The sequence below is a fragment of the Ambystoma mexicanum genome, chromosome 6q (genome assembly GCF_040938575.1).
Source record: "Ambystoma mexicanum isolate Mex_15411 chromosome 6q, UKY_AmexF1_1, whole genome shotgun sequence".
In the NCBI taxonomy this organism is placed as follows: domain Eukaryota; kingdom Metazoa; phylum Chordata; class Amphibia; order Caudata; family Ambystomatidae; genus Ambystoma; species Ambystoma mexicanum.
The window spans coordinates 698,466,065-698,487,871 of NC_090937.1; the positions used below are offsets into that span (position 1 = coordinate 698,466,065).

A 21,807-nucleotide genomic window follows, 5' to 3' on the forward strand; every position below is an offset into this window, starting at 1 on the left:
GAGAACATGTTGGAAATATAGAGCACAAATTAAGCACTTTAATTCACAATTTCACACAGGAATTGTCTTAAAAGCAGTTGGTTATAGATACTAATGATGGTTATTTATTCTGATTGATGCAATGGTATATTTCAAAGCAACTTGTATTGAGCATAGATAGTACTGAAATATTTCCAAAAAAAGTAATGATACTGTGTTGCTGTGAATGTTGCATATGATGGGCATAGAGGTATTATTTGATCTTTTCAACCATGGCGAATTGTCGCAACACCTTTCATCTCCCACCAAAGTAACCCCTAATGTATACAATACAGTGCTAATTCGACAACTAAACAATCCAAGCAAAAATATCAAAGAATTCTGTGGTTCATGCCAACATTACCATGATTAGGGTTCAGAAACATGAACATATTATCCGTAATGTCCGCAAATCACATTCACTTACAAGACGTCTCAATGAGCAATGCATGTTTCTGAGACCTGCTGATAAAGGTTTGGATCCCAGCAGAACTAACTGAGCCCTTTATGCTTCGGAGGTCAATAACTTGAGTAGCATTGAATTGGGTAATATTAATGCCCCTGGAGAATGTTGGCAGGTATGTGGTCCCTCATACTCGTACATAACACTACTAAATATGCTCTGCTGGTCTGACTGACCCTCCAGCCATGTCATGGGTTTAAATCTTGTAAACCAATGTAGGTGGGGCTTAGAAACTAGAAGTCGTGTATCGATTTATCAATGATTTGTTATGTAGGGTGTACTTTGGAAAGGATTAAAGGCTGAGTGAGCCCTGCAGGAAGTCAAACATGCTACTTGGAGGTTACACACAGATCGCCTCAACAGCCACTTGTACCACCAGGGCCATGTTGGGGCCTTTCATAAGGGGCTGCCTGTGATTGAAAAAGTTAGCTTAATACCTTCTCTCAAGTTGCCAATTAGTGTTTCAGCTATTTTGCCAGGTGCCTTTCTTTATTCTGCTTTGCAGAGGCCATTAGATCTGCCCTTTTCTAATCTAGAGCCACTCCAACCTCTGTGTAGTGTTTTATTTCGGATTTTGCCCCCAAATGAAGCCATACAATGGGGCTGAAGCATGCACATATTCCGTAAAGAACGGTTGTATACTAATTGACCTTTTCACAATTTACCTCTGGAGAATTGACCTTCGGGAGAATTGACCTAATTTAAAGGTCAATTAGGACATATATGTGGGGGAAACTCCTCGGCAACCCCCTACCAAATCCCCTTATATTCACTATAATTAGGTCAATGAGGACAAAAGGTCAATTGTAAAAGGTCAATTTGGGTAATACCTAAAGAGCCACCAGTCTCTCACACTAGAGGCTTGGTCACTTTAAATGTGCATTTGCTGACCAAAGACAGACCTCTGCAAAATGTGTTCACGAATCAGACTTGATTTATTGATCCTGCTTTCAGCTCTTGGCATAGAGCAGCAAATATGTTGTGAAATCAATAAACTTCAATGTCTTCAATTTGTCACCCATGTTATACAACCTGAACGATAACAACATAGAAATTACCCATGCGATTTGTTTTAGGGAACCTATTCTCTGATTCTCCTCCCCCCAACTGAAGTCCTTTACCTAGATTAAATTAATGAATTCTTACCATTGCTTATATTAATTGGGTAATCAAATATATGCTTAGCGAAACAAAACTGCTTGTGCCCCCAAACCGTGGTTACACATTTTCCACTCTCTTCCTGCATTTGAACACCTTAAATTATATCGGATAAATGGATTGTTAACGTATACAAGCAAGTTATTCCATCTATATGCAAGGGGCCCAAAAATATTCTGAAAAGCCCCCCCCCCCAAATCTTCTGCCAGCACCGCACATTGTGGAGCAAACAACATATGTTAACATGCGATTAACACAGTGATTTTTCCCAACCACCATTAACTACATCTCTAAATTAAGATCAGGATGTTATCAGATGAAAAGCAGACATGCTTTAATACTCAGAGCTGCATGCTATGGCCCATCTGATATAGGACTCGAGCAAGTCCCATGGTCCATCCCTTTCTCGAGTCCCATCAATATGGTTTGGTGGCAGTTCTGCAAATAAGCCTTTCCATTAACATGTTCATTTCATTTGTCAGCCTGTATCGGTGCATCACACCTAACAAGTTACATGGGGCACTGAGGCAAGTATGCTCCCGATGTGTATCTATAGCACACAGCAATTGGGGATCAGGAATGGACCCGTACATAAGGGTCAAGGAAGCCATAGCTGCGCCTCATATTGGTGGTCCCATTTGGGGGCATCCGAGGCGCAGCTATGGCTTCCTTTACCGTTGTGTACGGGTCCATTCTTGATGCCATTGCTTGTTGTAATGCACCTTTGATTAACCTGTTAGTCCTCTCCGCAAGTCCATTGGCCTGGGGATGATCTAAGGAAGCCTTTGCTTGTGTGATATTTTATTCCCTCTTGTTTTTCCATTTCTCTGGACACTAGCTTAATGCCATTGTCTTTTACTATTTCGTTGGGCAAGCATTCTCTCTGGAATATTACTGTGAGAACAGCCGCAATGGTGGCCATTATGTCGGGTACAAATTCAGCATCCACCTATTTGTACAGATAGTCGATTAGGACAACTCTGCATCTTTTTTCCAGCAAAATCACTTCGAGGGGACCAATGAAGTCTAACCCCAGCTTGTACCATACTCCTTCCAGTATCTTGGTTGGAATCAGAGGTGCTTGCCTAACCTTTAGCCTTGTATCACTATTTAAGCACTCAGAAAACCTCTATGACATGACTCATATCTCCTGGTCCACGCCGAGCCACCAATACGACTCCCTCATGTGCTGCCTTGTCAAGTTGCTTCCCAGTTGCCCTGCATGCGCCCTCGGCATAAGGACATCCTCATCCCCACGAGCAGTATGACTTCATCGCCTCATCACTAGGCCTTCCATCTCAAAAATGTAATCGGCCACTTTCCAGTATGACCTTAGGCCTTCCAGAACCGTTCTTTATTCAGGCCATCCTTTCCTGTACCATTCTGTCAGTTTCGCAATGGTTGAGTCGCTCACCGATTCTTCTTTCCAACAGCCTTCAAAGGTGTACTCCTGTTTGGCAGCAATGCGGGCCAGCCGGCTTGTTAACTTTTTCGCCTCTTTTGGACTCCGCATGTGAATCAATGCTCATGATCTGTAATCAACTGAAATGTTGTGCCCAACAAGTGTTCTGAAATATTCAACTGCCAAGGCACAGGCTAACATTTCCTTTTCCACCATGGAATAGTAAATTTCCACCTGAGACAACGCCTTCGAAGCAAACACCACTGTATCTTCTGTGTTAGGGTAGCCCCCAGACCATACGCTCTGGCATCAGTTGTCGTGATAGTCTTCCACAACGGACTGAACGGCTGGAGGGACGGGGCGTTTATAATGAGCTATTTCACCTCATTTGCTCTTGGTGCCGGCTGTACTGTGCCCCTTTCTTAAGTAATTCCCTCAGCTGAAAACCTGAGAACAAACTTTGCATAGTATTCCACGAGGCCCGAAAACGACCTCAGTTCCTCGGTTTGCAGCGCTGGGGCCCTCACAATGGCCTGTAATAAGTTAATCTTCGGGCTGGTCCCCTCCCTCTAAATTTTGTAGCTGAAGTACTCCACCTCTTTAGCTTTGATCACACCCTTGTCGTAGTGTAGTCTCACTCACTCCAGCTTCTTGTAATTTGGTGAGGACCTTCTGTAGTACAACGTCATGGGTCTCAACACCCTCAGCATACATCAGAATGTCGTCTTGAAAACACAACACAACAAACTTAACGGCATGCAGGTAAATTGATACGTGCCAAATGGTGTAATGAACGCCTTGATTCCTTAGGTAGGCTTATCTGGTGGTATGCATCCCTCATATCCAGCTTTGAGAACACCTTGGCTTCCTTCATCGTGAGGACCAGCTTCTTTATGTATGGGAGAGGGTAACTGTGATCACCTCCTGATTCAAGCTATGCAAATCAATGCACACTCTGATATCACTGAGTGTTGTTTTTTTTTTTTATTAGGACCACTGGGCTCAGCCATTCAGTCGATTCTACCATCTCTATTGTGCCGTCCTTAAACATCCTTTCCAATTGTGTCTGTAGGGCTGCCCTCACTGGTACCGTTCTCACCTTGTGCTTTACTGGAACTGCGTTGTTTCAACATGTTTTTGTGGACATCATTCTTTATTCTCCCTGGATTTTCAGAGAAGAACCGTGGAAATTCTTCCCTGGACACAGACGCTCCTCCTGCATTCACCAGCAGTACCTGGTCTGCTGTGCCGGGATCCATCCAGATGTTCAATTTGGCCTGATCATCCCACCCTGACATAGCTAGGCCTTCCTCTGAAAAATACACCCTGGTCACGTCACTCTGCCCTTGAATTCAATGGTGCTGCGGATATACCCCAACAGACTCACGGTGGCGCTTCCGAAGACTCTGCTTGAGCTTCGTCCTTTCCCTTCTACCCTGTTTCTGCCAACCATGTCCTTGTACGTGCGAATGGGCAGTATCGTAAGATCTGACTCCGAGTCCGCCATCACTCTCATCTTGTTTCCATCCACCTTGATTCTGCGGTGTGGCTTTTCCTTTCGTGCGTTCCCACAGTTCACCATAATTATTGTGGGACTCCCCTCTTCATCCGATGACTCCCCATCGCTTATCATAGATGCCGTCATCTTCTTACCTCCCCATTTGCAAGCTATCAAGATGTGGCCAAACCTTCTTCAGTTCGAGCACTCCTTGTTCCTTGCTGGACACTGTCATTCGCAAGTTGTTGGGTGCTGGTGCATCTGTGGCATTTCAAGGGTTCTCCCTTCCCTCCTTTCTTTTCTCTGGTGTCTGACTGCCACTTGTCTGTTTTCCCCTTGAACTGCACGACATGTGTATCCGGTACTAGCAAACTTCCTGGCAATTCTTTGCGTCTACACAACATCTCCTCCACTGCCCTGGCAATTTGAATAGTCTTCTCCAGCTGCAGCTCTTTCTAAAGTATCTTGCACTTTCCTGCTGTTAGTGTGCACCGTCAACATGTCACAAATCCTTTCTTCTGCAGTATCTCCAGAGGCGCACAACACAGTCAGCTCTCTTATCTTAGTTACATAGTCATCCACTGGTTCAGCAGGTTCTTGCATCTTGCTGTAGAATGATATCGTGTGTAGTACTATGTTCTTTTTACTGGAGAACCGCTTAACAATCCTCTGCACAGCCTCTCTGTAAACATCTGTATCAAATACAACCTCCAGCTTCAACCCAGCAACAATTCTACGCCGAAAGCGTTTAGCAGCATGACTCTTTTCCTTACTGCAGCGTAGTCGGCACCTCCCAATGCTTCCAGGTATGCTTCAAACAGCGGTTCCCATTGAGGCCATGGTATAGCAGGCAGGCCTGGAGATTGTAGTAAGGCTAGGGGTGGTGTCGCACCCTGCATCTTGTCTGCTACGGGTATGTCTGCCTCTCTGTGTCACCTATTTTGTGGCTGTAAAGAGGACACTGAGTGTTGCTTCTTTATTTCCCTCACTGAGACAGTAGGAAGGCTAACCACAGTTGCTTCACTGTGGCACCATGTACATAATGCAGAAAACGTATGCTTGAGGCATATAACCTTTTACAAGGAAGACCAGTTATGAGGGATCAGTAATGCGAGGGGGACAACTGCTTGTAGTTTTCTCAAGATTTGACATTTTATTAAAGAGAAAATGTGCAAATAAAGCCTTCCTTGCCTTACTCTCCCTCCCTACCTAGCCTAAAGGCAAAAGGAAAAACTCCTAACATAGGTAAACTGCCCCTCACGTTAAACAACAAAACACTCAAAGAATAATAATAGAGCAACATAAGATACTAAACAAGAATCGAACAATATCTGGATAACCTTCACCTGTCCTGGGAAAATCCCTTTCCCCAGGCTTTCAAAGTCACTTAAAAATGTTAAAAGGAAATGAAAAGTCTTGAACCAGTTCTCATCAGTACCAAGGCAAAACAAACATTCATCAAACAAAAATCACTGGTAACAATTCTGTGGTTTTGGTTGAGAAGATCCCCTTTCAGTTCCAGCCAAGAAGATGGCACTAAGGGTAATACTGGCTATCTTCACTTCAATGTTGATTGCCACAATTCAAAGAATAGAATTTCTTCATCTACATCTTTACAATTAGGTAGAAACTTTGCAGTACATTCGGTATAATTTTCAGGATGCTTCACTTTGGGTTGCTGCTTCCCTCTTAACAACCACCCTTCTACGTTTGTTACTATGAGAACAGTCACCTTTGCCCCACAGTATGCCACAAAACACTTCAATGTAACATCCACTGACCGTTTTATGCACCACCACAATACAGGTACTTCTGCTTCAGTTTTATATTTCAGAATTATTAGCCATGTAATGACACGACTCTTTGACCTCTACAGGTAGGCAAGGCACTCTTCCCCTCAGTGACTTCCAAAAAGGTGGCAGCCTCTCTGCCTATTCTGTCTGACTGCCATTACGGGTACCCTGTCTTCGCCTAGAAAATTGACTACATCTTAACTTCAGCAGTCTTCAGCATGACAGGTTATTTCCCCAATGTTGTCTCCAAGCAACCAGTTCCCCTTCCCCAGACTTGTTCACACCCCTTCTGTCCCAGTAATTACCCAGAAGCTGTAGTGCCACTCTTTCAGCTTCAGGTAACAATGCCACCCCTAGACTTAAGGCCACTGGACTGTTGACAACTTCAAATTGTATGTGTAGGGGTTTAAACAGTACTTGCTTCACTGGAAAAAGGATTTGCCTTTTGGCTTGGGAATTGCTTGTTATGTTCTTCCGTATAGCCACTTCATCAAATAAAGAATGTCAATTCAGAATGTTACAAGGTTTAGGCTTCAAAGTGGAACCATAATAAGGCACACTCGACCATCCTTTAAGAGAGATTTTCAAACTTAAATACTTGAATGAAATTGGTTTCAAATGTAAGATGAGAGGCAACTTCAGACTTCGTTCGGGAAACTGAATTGGTCACATGTGGCCTTCCTTTGTGCTTGTTTCAATATTAACTGTTGTAAGACAGTATCTCTGGGTTTTCGGAATTTATTCAAACGGCATTCCTTTTCCACAATTAAAGGTACACGACCCCTCCGGTAATATGAAAAGTGTTTAACAATGAATATAATGGTCTTTACTTTTGACGCTAACATTCCGGCTTTCAGAATATGCATGCGTGATATATTTTCAGTGTTAACGGTATACTTGAAAATGACTAACAACTTCTACTGACTTTCAACTCTTCGCAAGTTGCTTTGGAGCTGATTACAGTTACCGGTAAGGCTTATTAGGTGTGTCTGAATGCCGAGCTTCACTCAACGGCCTCGGGGACACTGCAGTTGCGGGCTGCTTCGCTCTCCCGACTTCCTTGACCTCTGCTACTTCTTTGGGCTCACTTGGGACCCACACCCTTCTCCAGCACGGGTGTCCCCGGTCCGGCGTCCTTAATTGGGAGTCTACTTCGCTCCTGAAACCCTTGGCTTGCCTTCTGCCTCTGGTCTTCGATTCCCGCACTATCACCGCTCTGCAATCACAGAAACTCGGCTCACATGGGGAAAACTTCACTTCTAGCACGTCTTCCTATGTGCTGGCTCTGCAATACAGGTTTTGCAAACACAGGACCCTTTCGGAACTTGCAAGTGAAATCTGCTGTATCCATGTTCCGGCGTCCCTTGTGTGTTCCTACTTCGTCGTGAATTGCCAGCCTTGTGCGTCTCCTCTACTACTATTACTGCCAGGCTTCCAGCTCCTTCTTACTCTCCTGCCACAGCCTTTTATGCCCCACAATTTTGACAATTGCTTCAGTTGTGAGCCATCAACCTCAATTGCCTGACTTCTGAAATGGCAATTTTCTTAATTGCCTGGTTGCTACATCTACATGCCTCTTCAGCCCTCCTCTTCATTTCAGTCCCATTCTGAGGCATGTAGTTTGTCTTATCAAAGTTAGCTTTTTCTACTTCTTGATTAATTGTATGGGTAGATTTAATTCCGTTAATAAGTTTAACAGAGAGGCTGTGGGATTTAGCTTTTTTAGAGGAAGATGGTTTAGAAAAGACAAACATTTCCCCAATCCTTTGTAGTGTACCCTTGGAATTGAAGAGGCATTTCTTTTTAGATACCAAGAGTCTTTCTTTTGGTATAGTACATTTTGTTGTTACAACCTTTAGTGTTCACCACCTTAGGTTTAATAGGAGGTTGAGGGACATTAAAATGACAATAAGCCATACCTCTTTTGGCACATTAAGAGTCTCCCTACCAGAGGAAAAATACCACGTCTCATCCCACGGAATCTCCTCCCGTCCCTGGGCCCGGTCTCCACCGAGGTGATCCTCGCGCAGTAGACCACCCCCCGGGTTGGGATCAGGAAGGGTCTACCTTCCCCATGCCACCTGGGAGGAGACTTTAAGTAGGGTTTCATTGTGGTATACACAATATTCTTTGCACAGCCCCGTTTTTGTCTATTGAGGAGCTCCGGGGTGCATGTGCTCTTGCACAGCCTGCGCTCTGACTGCCATAGCACGAGCAGCTGCGCGTGCAACAGTTGCGTGATCTCGCTAGAGCGAACCTCCACAGTTGCCCCTACGCCTGTACATAGGCAGTCCTTTATGATAAATGTCTTTAACTGTAACTTAGTATTTATTCATGTCCTCTCTAGTTCATAGGTACGGGCCAACAACATTATTTCTAATGATTGTTTTTCAGGTTCCACTTAAGACATCTGGAGGAGGATTTCTTCGTCTCGAAATTGAAAGCACTGTTTATTGAATAATGTACTAGCTTCAATAAATAGATACGTTGGTAGGTTTCCTTTTGGTCTACAAGAAAATTAGCATCTGAACTAGGCTGCTGATGCCCATGTGGTTTCTTCTGGTGAAACTTTACACTGTGGGCTCTCCTCCTTTGGAATGAGCTCTGAAACCCTCCGTGCACGGTTTTCAGTTAGACCATTTCAGTGCATAAGTGAGGTGCGGAGTAGCCAAGTCTTGTGAAGTGTGGGATACTGGGAGAACAAACATGCTCTGATGAAACGTGTTTCTAAAAGGTTCTGAATTAAGATGTTAACGGCCATCTTTAATGCAGCCTTTCTGGAGAAGACAGGTGGTCGTGTAAAAATTCTGAGTGGGAAATCAAGTTGATTGTCTTGTACAGGGCTTCCAATTCAAGACATTTGTTGGTTTAGGAATAATTACATGAACGTGATGATTCACCGTTTGTCGATGTCTAGGTGTTCTATAATGAAGGGGCATTGAATGCGATTTTGAATTGTGAATGGAAATGTAACTTATTCTGTCGACTAACGAATCATTCAGCTGTTCGAGTTCATTTTGTTACGGATATAGAACTGTTTATTGGTAACGAATCCTGTATTGTCCAATGTGTGTGCATTTCACCACAGGCGACCCCAATTCTGGCTTTGCAGAAGACTCATCTGCCGTGTAAAATAATATAATAGGTTTGCACATCTCCTCAGAAACCGAGATTGGATTTTCTGAGGTGCAAGCCGGATAGATGGCCGCCCCCACCATACTGTTCAAAGTTACCATACCCCTAATTGGGGAAAACTTTGAGTTTGGAATTTTGCTCAGAGACTTGTATGCATTAGATTTAAACATTTTTTTAAAAAAAACTGCCTTTTTTCTCTATGCTACATACTTGAAAGTTGGTTGGTATTTTGGGACGAAAACAGGGCTCTATGAAGAACATCTCAAATGTTAAACATTTTTCGAAAGGAGCGTTGAAATCTAATTCCAAGAAGGGCAAAAGGTAAGGATGTTGTGAAGGGTGAAAAAAATGCTTGTTGGTTGAAGTTAATATATTGGTCAACACAATGGATCTATTTTGACTAAAATGTAAAATTGCTGTAATGCAAGCAGGGCATTTCAAACCGAGTATCTGTTCTGCCATGTTGGAGGTTGCTGTTTGCATGCGGTTTCATGCTGCCTTTTTCATGTGGTGCTTTGCCCTAGCTTGAGTCCTGCTGGGCCGGTGAAAGTCTACGTCCGCGCATTGCTTTTGCTCCTAATAGCTATCTTGCTGCATTCGGCTCAGCTGCTGCTGCTGCTGCGCTGCAGGATTCCATGTCTCCTCTCTGAACGTGGACCTCGTATATTAAGAGTCTTCTTTTTACCAATTAGGTCAAAGCCCTAAAACTCTAAGGCCTAAAGCACATGCTTTAGAGCGGACTGATTCACAAACCATAGGGGAATTTCCCTCAAGAAAAAGGGGTATGTACCTGAGCACCGCATGATGTGTGGGACTTTGAAATGTACTGTTCTTCAAGTTAGTAAATTAAGGAATTTGTTTCCAGCAAATGTTCTCGTTGTGTTAAGTTTTCCCGATATAGCGAAAACAGTGCCTTTGTCTATACCTGTGTCCAGTAAAAAAAAAAAAATATATATATATATAGTTTGCTTTCATTGCTATGGGTTTATAACACATTACAAAATGGCGTAACAAAATTGTCATGTGTGCCTCTATCGTATTGACTATGCATTGTGTGTATTTGTGTTTATGTAATGTTGAATTCTGAAATGCATTTAACAAAAAGTCACATTTTGACAGCCACGTTAATGACCATCTGTGATAAGGGCAGCTTGCATCACATGGCAATATAACATTAGCTATAAATGCCCAAATAAAAATGTGTGAATTCTATCAAGGCATCCTCCTTTATTGTAATAGCTGAATGAAGCGACCAGCAGGGCAGCAGTCTATTTCTGAAGAATAGCCGAATGTTGCACTGACCCGATATGCTCACCGCCCCTGCCAAGAAGTGTTAGTTGACTGTTGGGTGTCTGCAAACTTAGGCTCACCAGATGTTTTGGACTACAACTCCCAATAGCCCTAGCCATCATAGTCAATGGGGAGCGATGGATCATGAGAGGGAAGTCCAAAGCATCTGGAGAGGCACCGGTTGTGGCCCCCAGCTCCAAGTTATTATAGTCAGACATTTACAGTGTTTCAGAAGATATGCAGTGGAAAGGGCGCCAGTGAACCAGCCCCCTAACCTTACTCAGTCGCGATTCCCCTCCTATGCTGATCCTGCCACTTATTTAACCTGCTAAAATGTAACACCTACACTTCATCTATTAATACCGTCAGAAACGGCCCTTGCTATGACCCTACTCTGCCTGTCCCTGCCTCTTCTCTGCACCGGTCTTGCCCCCCCCTCCTTACCATTGTACCTCGTTTGACTTCTCCCTTTTTCTTCAGACTTACTTTCCCTCCCTGCTAGCAGTGTGCTTGCGTGGCCAAACTGTTTCCCGATCGTCAGCCCTGCAGATATGCAGCCACTCCCATAACAGCAAAACACACTGAACAAAATAAAATGGGAGTAACATTACAATACAAAAAAATAGGAACCAATACATCATAAGAATGTACCCACTGCTTCCACCCACACAACTGCATGACCCTTGGTGCCATAGGGGGGAACTTGGATGTGGTTACTGCCTGGCTGAACGAGGAATGTGGATTGAAGTGTGCATTTTAATTTGCATGACTTCCATGGTGCACAGATGTATGGATTACAAAACGATATTGCATAAAGAACAATTATGTTTTCGCCTAAAAATGCTGCTATTGGCGATGGCAATTACTTTTTTACTCCCGTAAAGCGTTTTACTAATTGGAAAAACTGGGGAGTAAAATACAAGCACTTCAAAACCGTACCTGAAGCCTTTTTAGCTGTGGTTCTGTCCCATACATACTCCTTACGGCATAGTTACAAACGGCATGCTGTTTTGAGCGCTCACAATTTGTATAGCTGTAATAAATGGTTATAGGTCTGATCCTGGTCTTGCAGTCTGTTCTTGTGACCCATTCTCCTGGAAAGTTCTAGCAGCTGAAGCTTGTTGAGCTCCTGTGCACTGCATACCTATATAGGAATTGTGCAGTTGGCGTTCTGCATTCATGTGGTTCTTACTTTAATTTCTATTGGCCATGATCGATGTAATACAGTATGTATGGATTCCAAGTTGCCGCCTCCAGATGATCCCTTTGTAGAATCTTCTGCAGGTCTGAAAAAACAGCTCCAAATTTGCTTACTTTTTATTTAAACACTGGTACAACAAAAAAAAAGTAAAATGAGACATGCAGCCCTACAGATAAGGGGCGTTTCAGCCACTTGTACTCCCTAGAAATAGGCAAATACTCAGAAAAAGAAAAATGGGGAGTAAAACTATTCCCAACCGAAAATAAGAACCCAAAACACAGGAGCTTGCCCCCCCCCCCCCCGCATTTCCCCGTACAACTCAGCAGATATTTTTGGACCATTAGTACACGTACTGCCACAGGATGAAGCTTCTTTGTTACTGCCTGATCTAATGAGCTAAACCTTTATCTTTCAATGTGCATGAAAAACTAGGTTCAAAGAGTGTATCGGAGTGTGCGGTGTGCCGTGGACCCTGATTTGCTTTACCTGACGACTGAGTTTTCCCATATAACTTTGGAAAAAGCATACAGCAAAGTGGTGTGAGGACATAATGAGCTCCAGTCTCTCTACACTTGCTGTTGCCTGAACCGGATTGCCCGGCCTCCGCTGACGCTCACCCTTCCACAAAAACTGGGCTGGGAGCAAAGCCTAGCAGAGTGTCAGGTGACAGCGGACTGCTTCTACTACACCCTGCCATAGCAGAAAGACAAAAGAAAAAACAGAAGAAACCCTGAAAGTAGCGACACAAGCTTACCTTCAAACAGTACCGTCTGCGCTGGAAGCGGGAAACCTGCTCGCCGCAGCACGGTGGTTACTCCGGCAAGACTTATCACAACCCCTCATACTTCAGGAAACACCAATGGAGGAGCTGGACGAGCCGCAGACAGAGGAAAGTTCCATGCCATCCTGGGTGGCGGAAGCATGTACCCCGTTGTCTTATTCCGACTAGCAAATCATCAAGGAAGGAGCGAAGGTCCACCCTTTCAATATTAAAGTAAACATAGGAGCCAGTACGGCATCATATATAGATAACTTGGAGACACTTAACAGAGTCGAAACAAGAACCCAGGACAAAGACAATATAAAGGAACTTGATACAGAAAAGCATGCCTTTACAAGTGGCATGGTTTTGGCAGACACTATCATGTGTCCGCATGATAAAAAACAGCATGCAAATTTCGGATTGCAAAGAGAAGAAAGCAGAAACAACTGAAGGGGAAAAAACAACCCCATCTAAATCCAGGAAATTAAAAAGACCTCATACCTAAGCCTCGCACTGACAATATTCATATATGTAAAACAATTGACCGAGGAACAACTCCAGGGCGGAATCTAACAGACAAGGGAACCACGGCCCAAGAACCACATAAGTTTTGCTCAGGTACAGGACTAACACTGAAAAGAAAAAGTGATTTGGTTGCTGACCGCTTTAATAGGGACAATCCTGTAGATATTAGGCCAATGGAGACCGTGGAAGGTCCCGTTCAGCCACCTAAAGTCACGCCCAATACAAGGGCAAACCCTATAAACCTACAACTGGCCCAAAAAAAAAACCGTACAGCTCTGGTGGTCGTAGCGAAGCTAGACTTGTACCAAGAATGTGGCTACCTAACAAAAGAATACACAAGCCCCTGCCAGCGCCACAAAAAGGAACTATTGGCATCCCCATGCAGGGCAGAAACCTCTGGAAACCACAACATCTGACGGCTTCTATGGGAGCTTCTCGTTTCACCTTTATAGGAGCACAGTTACCAGAAGACCTTGAGCATCTTAAGGTAAAGAACTCCCGAGCAGTCCAACTCATGTTAGATGCCGCAGATCTGGAAATTCCAAATTATGTCCTGTTGGAATCATCTAGAACTATGGAAAACAGGGAATCGTCCTTAGGACAAAATCACAAAAATAGCTTAATAATTCAAAACAAAAGTGACATCCCAATGGTTCTCCTAAAAGACAATGCAACCCAAACTCTGCAATAAAATGTAGGTGAGCAGGATACACAGCAAATTTCAGAGTTAGTTACGGTTAGCCCAACAACGACATCAAAACAAGTGAGCCCAATAAAGGGAACACAAAAGAAGGGCCAAACCTATACGGTTACCCATAAGAATAATTCCTGCTGGTATCCACAATGATGGCGATTCTAGCGCTGTTTATGAAACTTTATGCAGACATAGAATGTACCCTTCAAGACCATACCACTTTATTGGCTATGGACCACTCAAAGACTATATTTATCGTAGGGTTCTATCCTCTGTACAGAACAACTTTGACAACAGTAATGCAAAAGTGGCACAAATTTTGCATGATATCCTTGACCCAATAATAAAGGAAAAGAAAGACAGAAGACAGGCAGCAAGATGGCGACTTCATTTCAGGGCAAGCGAGACAACCTGTCCATGATTGAAATCAATTTTGGGACAGAAACAGTAAATCAAGCAAAACTTCCTACCAGTGATAACACAGGCCAAGAGAGAAAACAAACATCTGCCAGTCAGTCGGCACTAGAAGAGTCGCAAACAACAATGACACGGAGATGGCGAATCAAACGCCCCCTTCACTTTTAGTGGGGGTGCAAAAACAAACGCAAGCCCATAAGAAAGACCAAGAGAAAAAGACACAAAACTTAGGGACCGCCCAATGTGGAGGCTTGGGGATGATGGACCGGGAAATGCTGAACCTTCCAGCGGGTAAAACAACAAAGGAGAGCAAAAAGAGCTCAACAAACAACCAAAGAATGACCCTCCAAAGAAAGTCGTACCCAGTGGGTACAGATCCAGAAACTCCTAAAGAGGACGAGGAAACTTGTAAAACCGACAGGGAAGCGAACATTTTTGAAATCCTTACGAAAAAACTGAAATAAGGAAGAAAAGAAACAGACTACACTAAAGAAGAGGGGGAAAAAACTCAGAACTAGCGGATCCTTCATCAAAAAGCTCACCCTCCTGAAAGAATATAACAACTCTAAAAACGGATCTGTGGTGGTGATGAGCATTGAGAGTAAAGGCTCCAGAGATAAAAAAAAAAAACAACAAATAGAGGAGTTATCATAATAGGAAGCGCCAGGCCCTAGTGGATTTATCGACTTATTCCATCTCAGAAAATGAGGCAAGGGAAAAGGAGAGTTTAAGTGAAAATGACACTGATACTGATCATGAGATCAATCAAACAACTTACGAAAGTGACATGAGCGGTTTATACGAGGAGGGGGTGGAGGACTCCCAGGAAACAGATGAACCAGCAAGAAGGCTACCGGAACCAAACGCTGGGCGGTGCCGTCCCTCTAATTGAACAAAAGCCAAAACGTCTGAGCACAAAAAAAACAGAGAGCCCAATGGAATGATACAGATGACCAACAAGCCCAACGCTGACACCCTAACGAGAGAGACCCGGGAGGGTGACGATCAGCGACCGGAGAGACAACCATCTAAATCGTCCCAATGGAACAGGAAAGTACAAAGGAAGAGAAGTTCGTTGGTATCCCCGATGTGGACCGAGGCCAGATGTCATCTACCTTATAATGGAAACAAGAACAGATGACCTGAAGAGGACAAAGGCATGTCCTTTGACCAGCCAGAAGGTTTGATTCTGCAAAGGATGCTATACTATGACGAAGGGATGATTCTTAACAGATCAAACGTGGTAAGACTATTGCACCACATTCCAGCGTTAAGACTAATAACTTCCACAGACTTTTCAATAGTAGAGTTCCCTGAAGAGGAGCGAACTGACCAAGTACTCCTACATACAGTCTCAAGGCTAGTAAAGCAATTACTTTTGGAAGAGGCCTATGTGAAAACAACGGCGTGATTTCTAAAAAACAAGAGCAAACACACACAGGACAAAGAACAAACGTCACGACATTTGAAAAAACTAAGCACACTGGCAATGCGCCAGCTTCAAGAAAAAAACAGGACCCCTGGACACCCACCGACCACAGGAAACCTAAGTAATGAGAATGAAGGTGAAAGTGCAAAATGGAAATGGCTGGCCAACCTGGCAGCCGAAAAAAATATAAAACCAATAACGCCCAAAAGAAACTGCAGGGGAGCCATGGACGTTCGTAAGTTGAAATACTAGAGGATTCACCCACCCGTTTAGAAAAGGCGAACTGCAAATCGTGAAAACGCACATTCTATGCACAGTAAACGTGGCTAACCGACCTCAACCCCCACGCCCCCGATTTGAGAAGGATACAAAATCTTATTAAACCTAGCCTTAAAAGCCCAAAGGGAAGGCCAACATCTGGGCTTCTGGTTACAATAAAAAATTACCTTAATTGGTCTTTGGTTTACACACTGAATCCAACTCCATACATACAGCTGTTGGCACTAAAGCTGGACAAAGATCCAGTTGCAACACAGTGTGTACTCATAATACTAAACGTCTACTGGAATCCGGTAATCCCTATGAATGTTTCTTTACCAGAAGACATAGTAGCTCTACTAGACACCCAGAGGGAGAAATGGCACGACCCAATGTTCATAATAGCGGGTGACGTAAATTGCTCTTGTTTGAATTCCGTTAACCAACCTATAGAGCAGGACCTTGTGGAAACTACAAACAAGCAAAAACGAGGCATTCAGTGGAGGAATTCACTTCAATCAAGAGACTGTGTAGTCTTAAACGGAATCACACAATGAGATGTCCCTGCAAGACCTACCTGGAATGGAGTCGACTCAACAGAAATCATACTAGACTATATATGCACCTCTACTAACATGTCGCATATAATCCAAAATCAGCAAGCGACCACAATATTCTGAAACTCGCGTGCAAAATTATTAGTCACAATATAAGAGTTATCTATGGGAAATCACTTTCCGTATCAGTTAACCCTGGCAGAAATAAACTAAGAATAAAGCCTGAGAGACTCCTCATGCTGAATGCAAACCTAAAAATCCTGATAAACCAGATGCTAACTCAAGAGGGAACCAATAGTATTGACTATCTCCCCCTACTGAAGGAGTTCGGGACTGACCAGAAAATAGGAGATAACAAACCAAAAACTATGAAGAGGCATGTATACGACAAGCTGATAGTAGAGCGGAAGAGAACGCTCAAGAAATGCATCAAAAGGTTAAGGAAGAACAGAAATCTCGGGATCTTGAATGAAATACACAGACTCAAACAAAAATACAGAAACTGGCTTCAGTTACACAAAAAACAATGTCAAACCAAGACTCGGTGCAAATGCTAGAAATAATCAAAAGCAGGAATACAACAGAAATTTGGTCAACAATCAACGAAATGGAGGGACCACAAGATGCCCTGATGGCAAACCCTAGGACAGCAACAACATGGTGCGAGTTCTACACAGTTGCAACCGAAAAGACACACAAGGAAGGCACTAAAGGTATATGCCACATCAGACGATGTACAATTAGATAAAGAGATCGAAACTATCGAAGTCATAATTATGAAACTTAAAAATTCAAGAGCTCCGGGCCTGGACGGGCTGACGAATGCCAGACTGAAGAGCAACCCATCAGACTGGGCAACATATCTACATCACCTGATCAAACCTATAATATCAGTGGGCAAAGTGCCAACTTCCTGCAAGGATGCAATAATCGTCCCAATTTTTTAAAAAGGGTTTAGGTCAAATCCTAACAACTATCGTCCTATAGCCCTTTTGAACGTGTCGGGAAAGATCTTTGCGGCCATCCTCTTGAAAGCTTTGACAACATGGAGTGCATCAGTAGGTAGAAGAGACCCCTGGCAGTCAGGTTTCGTCAAGGGGAGAGGTACTTCACTTAACTTCTTTTTTATCAACCTACTGGAAGCCAGAATATTCAAAACCAAAGAAAATATGTGTCGCTTTTGTCAACCTGTCGAAGGCGTTCGACGCGGTCAGGAGGGAATACCGATGGTGTAAGTTATCCAAATGGAACTGCCCCTCGATAATCCTAGAGAACAAACATCAAAGACTTACACAAACACGACCCTTAGGGTAAGACTTGCCAAAACTGGACCACATACGCACCACCACAGGTCTAAAACAAGGGTGCCCTTTAGCCCTAGAATTATATAACCTCTACGTCTCGGACATTGACAAAGCATTCCAACAAACCAGTTTGTTTCCTTCGAAAGTGGCAGGAACGTCAATTGGGAGGCTCCTGTATGCAGACGACATAGTCCTATACGATTTCAGCGTCCGCTAGAAGCACTACAGGTATATGTCAATTTAAACTACCTGATAATCAACCGGGACAAATCTCGCATTTTAATTGACAACATCTAAAAATAACAAGAAAAAGAAGACCAAGTTTGATTGGGTTTTGAAAGGTGAAAAAATACTTGAGGTAAACTCCATTATCTACCTAGGAGTCTGTATCAACAACAGTAAATGCGAGGCACCTGGTAGCCTGTATAAACAGTAAATGCAAGGCACCAAGAATAGACCTGATGAGAAGGAAAGCAGTAAACCTGGCGGCTCAAGGAAAGATCTTATTCCCGAGATACTGTAGATTTACCTTAATCCCGCTGATGACCTTCTACAGAATGAAAGTAATCCCAATACTAGCCTATGGAGTGGAAACAGCATTTGGTTTGCCAGCAAACACCTGGCCCATTCTAGAGGGGATATTTTGGCGGTCAGTGTTACAGCTGCCAAAATCACTGCCAATCCAAGCTATAAGAAGAGAGCTCACTTTGACCTCATTAAAAGCTGTAGTGGACTGGAAGATCATCTTGTTCTACCGGAAATGTTATGAGAAAGCCCTGACAGGGGGTTTTGAGGCCATTAACAACGCAATGACGGAAAATTCGGACCAAACCCTGCAAGAATGGAAAGAAAAGTGTGAAGCAATCCTTGAAGACCTAAACGAGACAAAAGAGGACCTGTTAAACAACCCCTCTAAAACCCCCAAAAAACTACACAAGAGACTGGATACAGTCTGAAGAGGACTTATGGAAATATAAAAACTATGAAGATTTCTGGTCGGTTCCAAGAAAACTAAATGTACCACCTGGATACCTGAAACTTTTTCCAAACTGGTACTTGCGTTCACAACTCATGCGGTTCCGCCTGAACATCCTACCCACCAGGGAAGTAACACACAGAAGATCGAAAGCAGGCGGCATGGATGTTTTTACTGAAGGGGAGAAAATACACATTAATCTGGCTCTGGTAAAACTGTTAATAGCAATCTTCAAAACTTTTGAAGAACTACCAGAGACCTTAATGGCGTAAGAGAACTGAATGAGACCCAGCTGAATTAGCGAGGGTAGAACCACCACCATAAGTTAAAAGGCAGCAGCAGATCGAGTCAAAAGGATTGTAATGAAATGTGTTGTTGATTTTATAAATGCAGAAATTACTGAATTCATTTTTTATGTCTATAGCGATGTCTTAAGGTTTTCAATTTTGCGAACCATTTGAAGCCAATAAAAAAAAATGGGTTCAAAAAAATATTTGTTACAAAATATTTTTGTGTTTTACCTTTATAGCTGTTAACATATTTTTCCTTGCTTATAAAATACTCCCATGGGGAGTGGGACTTATATTTTTACCCCTTAAAAAATAATTTTACTCCTAATTTAAAATACTCCCACTTCAAAATCTTATCTGGAGACATGGGATATTGTAATGCCACTATAAAATAATAGCATTGATAATCCACTACTTTTTTGAAACTTGAGAAACCAATGTTTATTGAAGTTTGTTTGTTGAGCCATTATGCAATTCCTTGGATTATCCACTGATTTGTTTTCTTTTGTGCCCTAAATTCATGACGTTGCTCCTACAGACAATACATTTTACTCATCTAACTCAACAAGGTCTTGCCAGAAAAAGATTGTTTTAATCCCCCTTTGTTGTTTACTACTTTGTAGGCTCCTACTGTAATCCTGTATGTAAAATAATTCATCTCTTATGCAGATTTGCTGTTGAAAACATTCAATATGGCAATTACTCCACTGTGGTACTGTATTTTCTTTCTGGGACTGTGCTATACTGGTTTACCTTTTATTTTAAAGACTTATGTTTGTCTTGGCCAAGGATTAAATGTCACTTGCCTCTATTAACTTTGCCATCAACCTTTCCTGTCACTTTTATGTCGATGAGTCCTATATCATTATTTCCTTTTCTTTCTGTCATTAATTACTTAATGATTTCCTAGCTTGACTGCTGTTCAGCCTTGGATGTGTTGCCACTTACTATATCGCCATTTCAGTACAACTGAATCTGGTTCTTTCCTGCTTCTCCCTCATATGCCTTTCCTTCTGCAACCTCTGGTCTACTTTTCCCAACTACACTTTGTTAGGCAACTTGTAATAAGGGTGTCCTCTCCGAATCCTTACTTTCTCTGCTCGTATTTCTTCGGTTGACAAACTTGGAGACCTAAATTATACAATATTTGTGATTGTCACCTTCTTTCTTTCCAGACTAAACAATTCTTGTCCTTGCTCAGCTTGAAGACTGTTAATTTGCCCTTTTTGTTTTTTCTGCAGTTATAGCTCCCCCACACCTTGGCCTTTGCCTCATCCATTGGTCTTCTCTACCCTATTCCACACAACCCACATGTCTGTGTTGTTACCGATTTGCCATTTAGCGCCCATTTGTTGCATTGGTTAAATGCCTCTCATCTGTTTCCCTCTTACCGGTCCTAAAAAAACGAATCCCTTTCATGTACCTTCTCCTACAGTTTGGTATTCTGTTCAAGTCCTCCTTGTTTCACAATCGACAACACCACTTTTTATTCATTCCAACTTAATGCCACTGAATCTACAATACCCTGCCTGCCTCAGTTCATGCTACCCTCTTCTTCAGTGCCATCAACAGTTTGTGTAAAAACCTCCTGCTTCTCTCGTTTTTGTTCAAATTTTTGTAGTTTTATGTTGTAATTTTCTGAATTCTGGTGCACTGTTATTTCGCAATGTGAAGTGATTTGTCAAAAATACTAGATAATGAACGTTAAATTAAATGAAAATAAAATGCTGGTTCAAAAATGTTGCTTGTACTGTAATCTCCCGTCTGCAAATTGTTCCCTTTATTAATGGCTTGTTGAAAAATGATTTTTGCTCTGACAAGTCTAGTAACTGCTAAGTACTGCCACGCTATCCTTACTCTGGCCGTTCATTATCCAGCCATTTTAACAAGCTTGCTTCAGTACAGCACCATTGTGCATGGCACAAATGGCATAGAAGTACTATGCAGCCACTTGTGTGCGGCACATGTCCAGCATCACTGATTTCACGCCCTACACAAAGATTTGGTAACGGGATCCCTCCCGCTTTCACTCTGCTCAGTGCGCACCGTCCCCAAGCACGTGTGGTTCCAATTCCAGCGCCGGAACACTGCATGCACTATTCATCTCCCAGCCTCCCTCAGCACATCCAAGTTGAAGCACCAAGCTCACAGCTCCACTTAGCTCCACTTTGTAGTGCTCTTCTGATGGGACATAAACCTGGAAGTCACTATATGCAGGCAACCAGCCTCCAAGGCGCCATGAACCCATCAGCTGAACTATCTGCCAAGGATACAGTGCTGCAAAGCCACGCCCATGCAGCTGTGTGCGACACACAAATAAATCTGATATTCACATTTCCAACAACCCATTGTAACTGCCGTATCCAAGGGCTATACTCTTAGAAGTTGATTATGGAAGCAAATATCTCTATGGCGAATGGTTTGCAGTGCCTGGATTTTCTGAACCTGTAATATTCAGTCACGGCCTAGAAATGCATCGATTTCCAATCTGCTGTGAAGTGGTTTCTTCCTGGCAAATGTTTCATCCTGGACTAAAACATTTGCTAGACAGTAGTGGCTGAATTCTTTGCTGGAACTGCTGATTCTTCTGTTTTAGGTCCTAGAAAGGATTTCTGAACGAAGCGTTTCTGAGCAGT

At 42.9% G+C, this 21,807-nt stretch overlaps 1 protein-coding gene across 5 annotated transcripts in view; it reads left to right on the plus strand.

Annotated features, from left to right (window-relative positions):
- GAB1 (GRB2 associated binding protein 1) overlaps window positions 1-21,807 on the plus strand; it is a 534,151-nt gene that overhangs the window by 445,151 nt on the left and 67,193 nt on the right. For 3 of the 5 annotated variants that reach the window (XM_069631203.1, XM_069631205.1, XM_069631207.1), the window contains one exon: window positions 10,160-10,249. The exons of the other annotated variants lie outside the window; for them this stretch is intronic. In XM_069631203.1, the coding sequence (XP_069487304.1) occupies window positions 10,160-10,249 (90 nt within the window). The remainder of the gene's footprint in view (window positions 1-10,159; window positions 10,250-21,807) is intronic. 5 annotated transcript variants of the gene reach the window in all.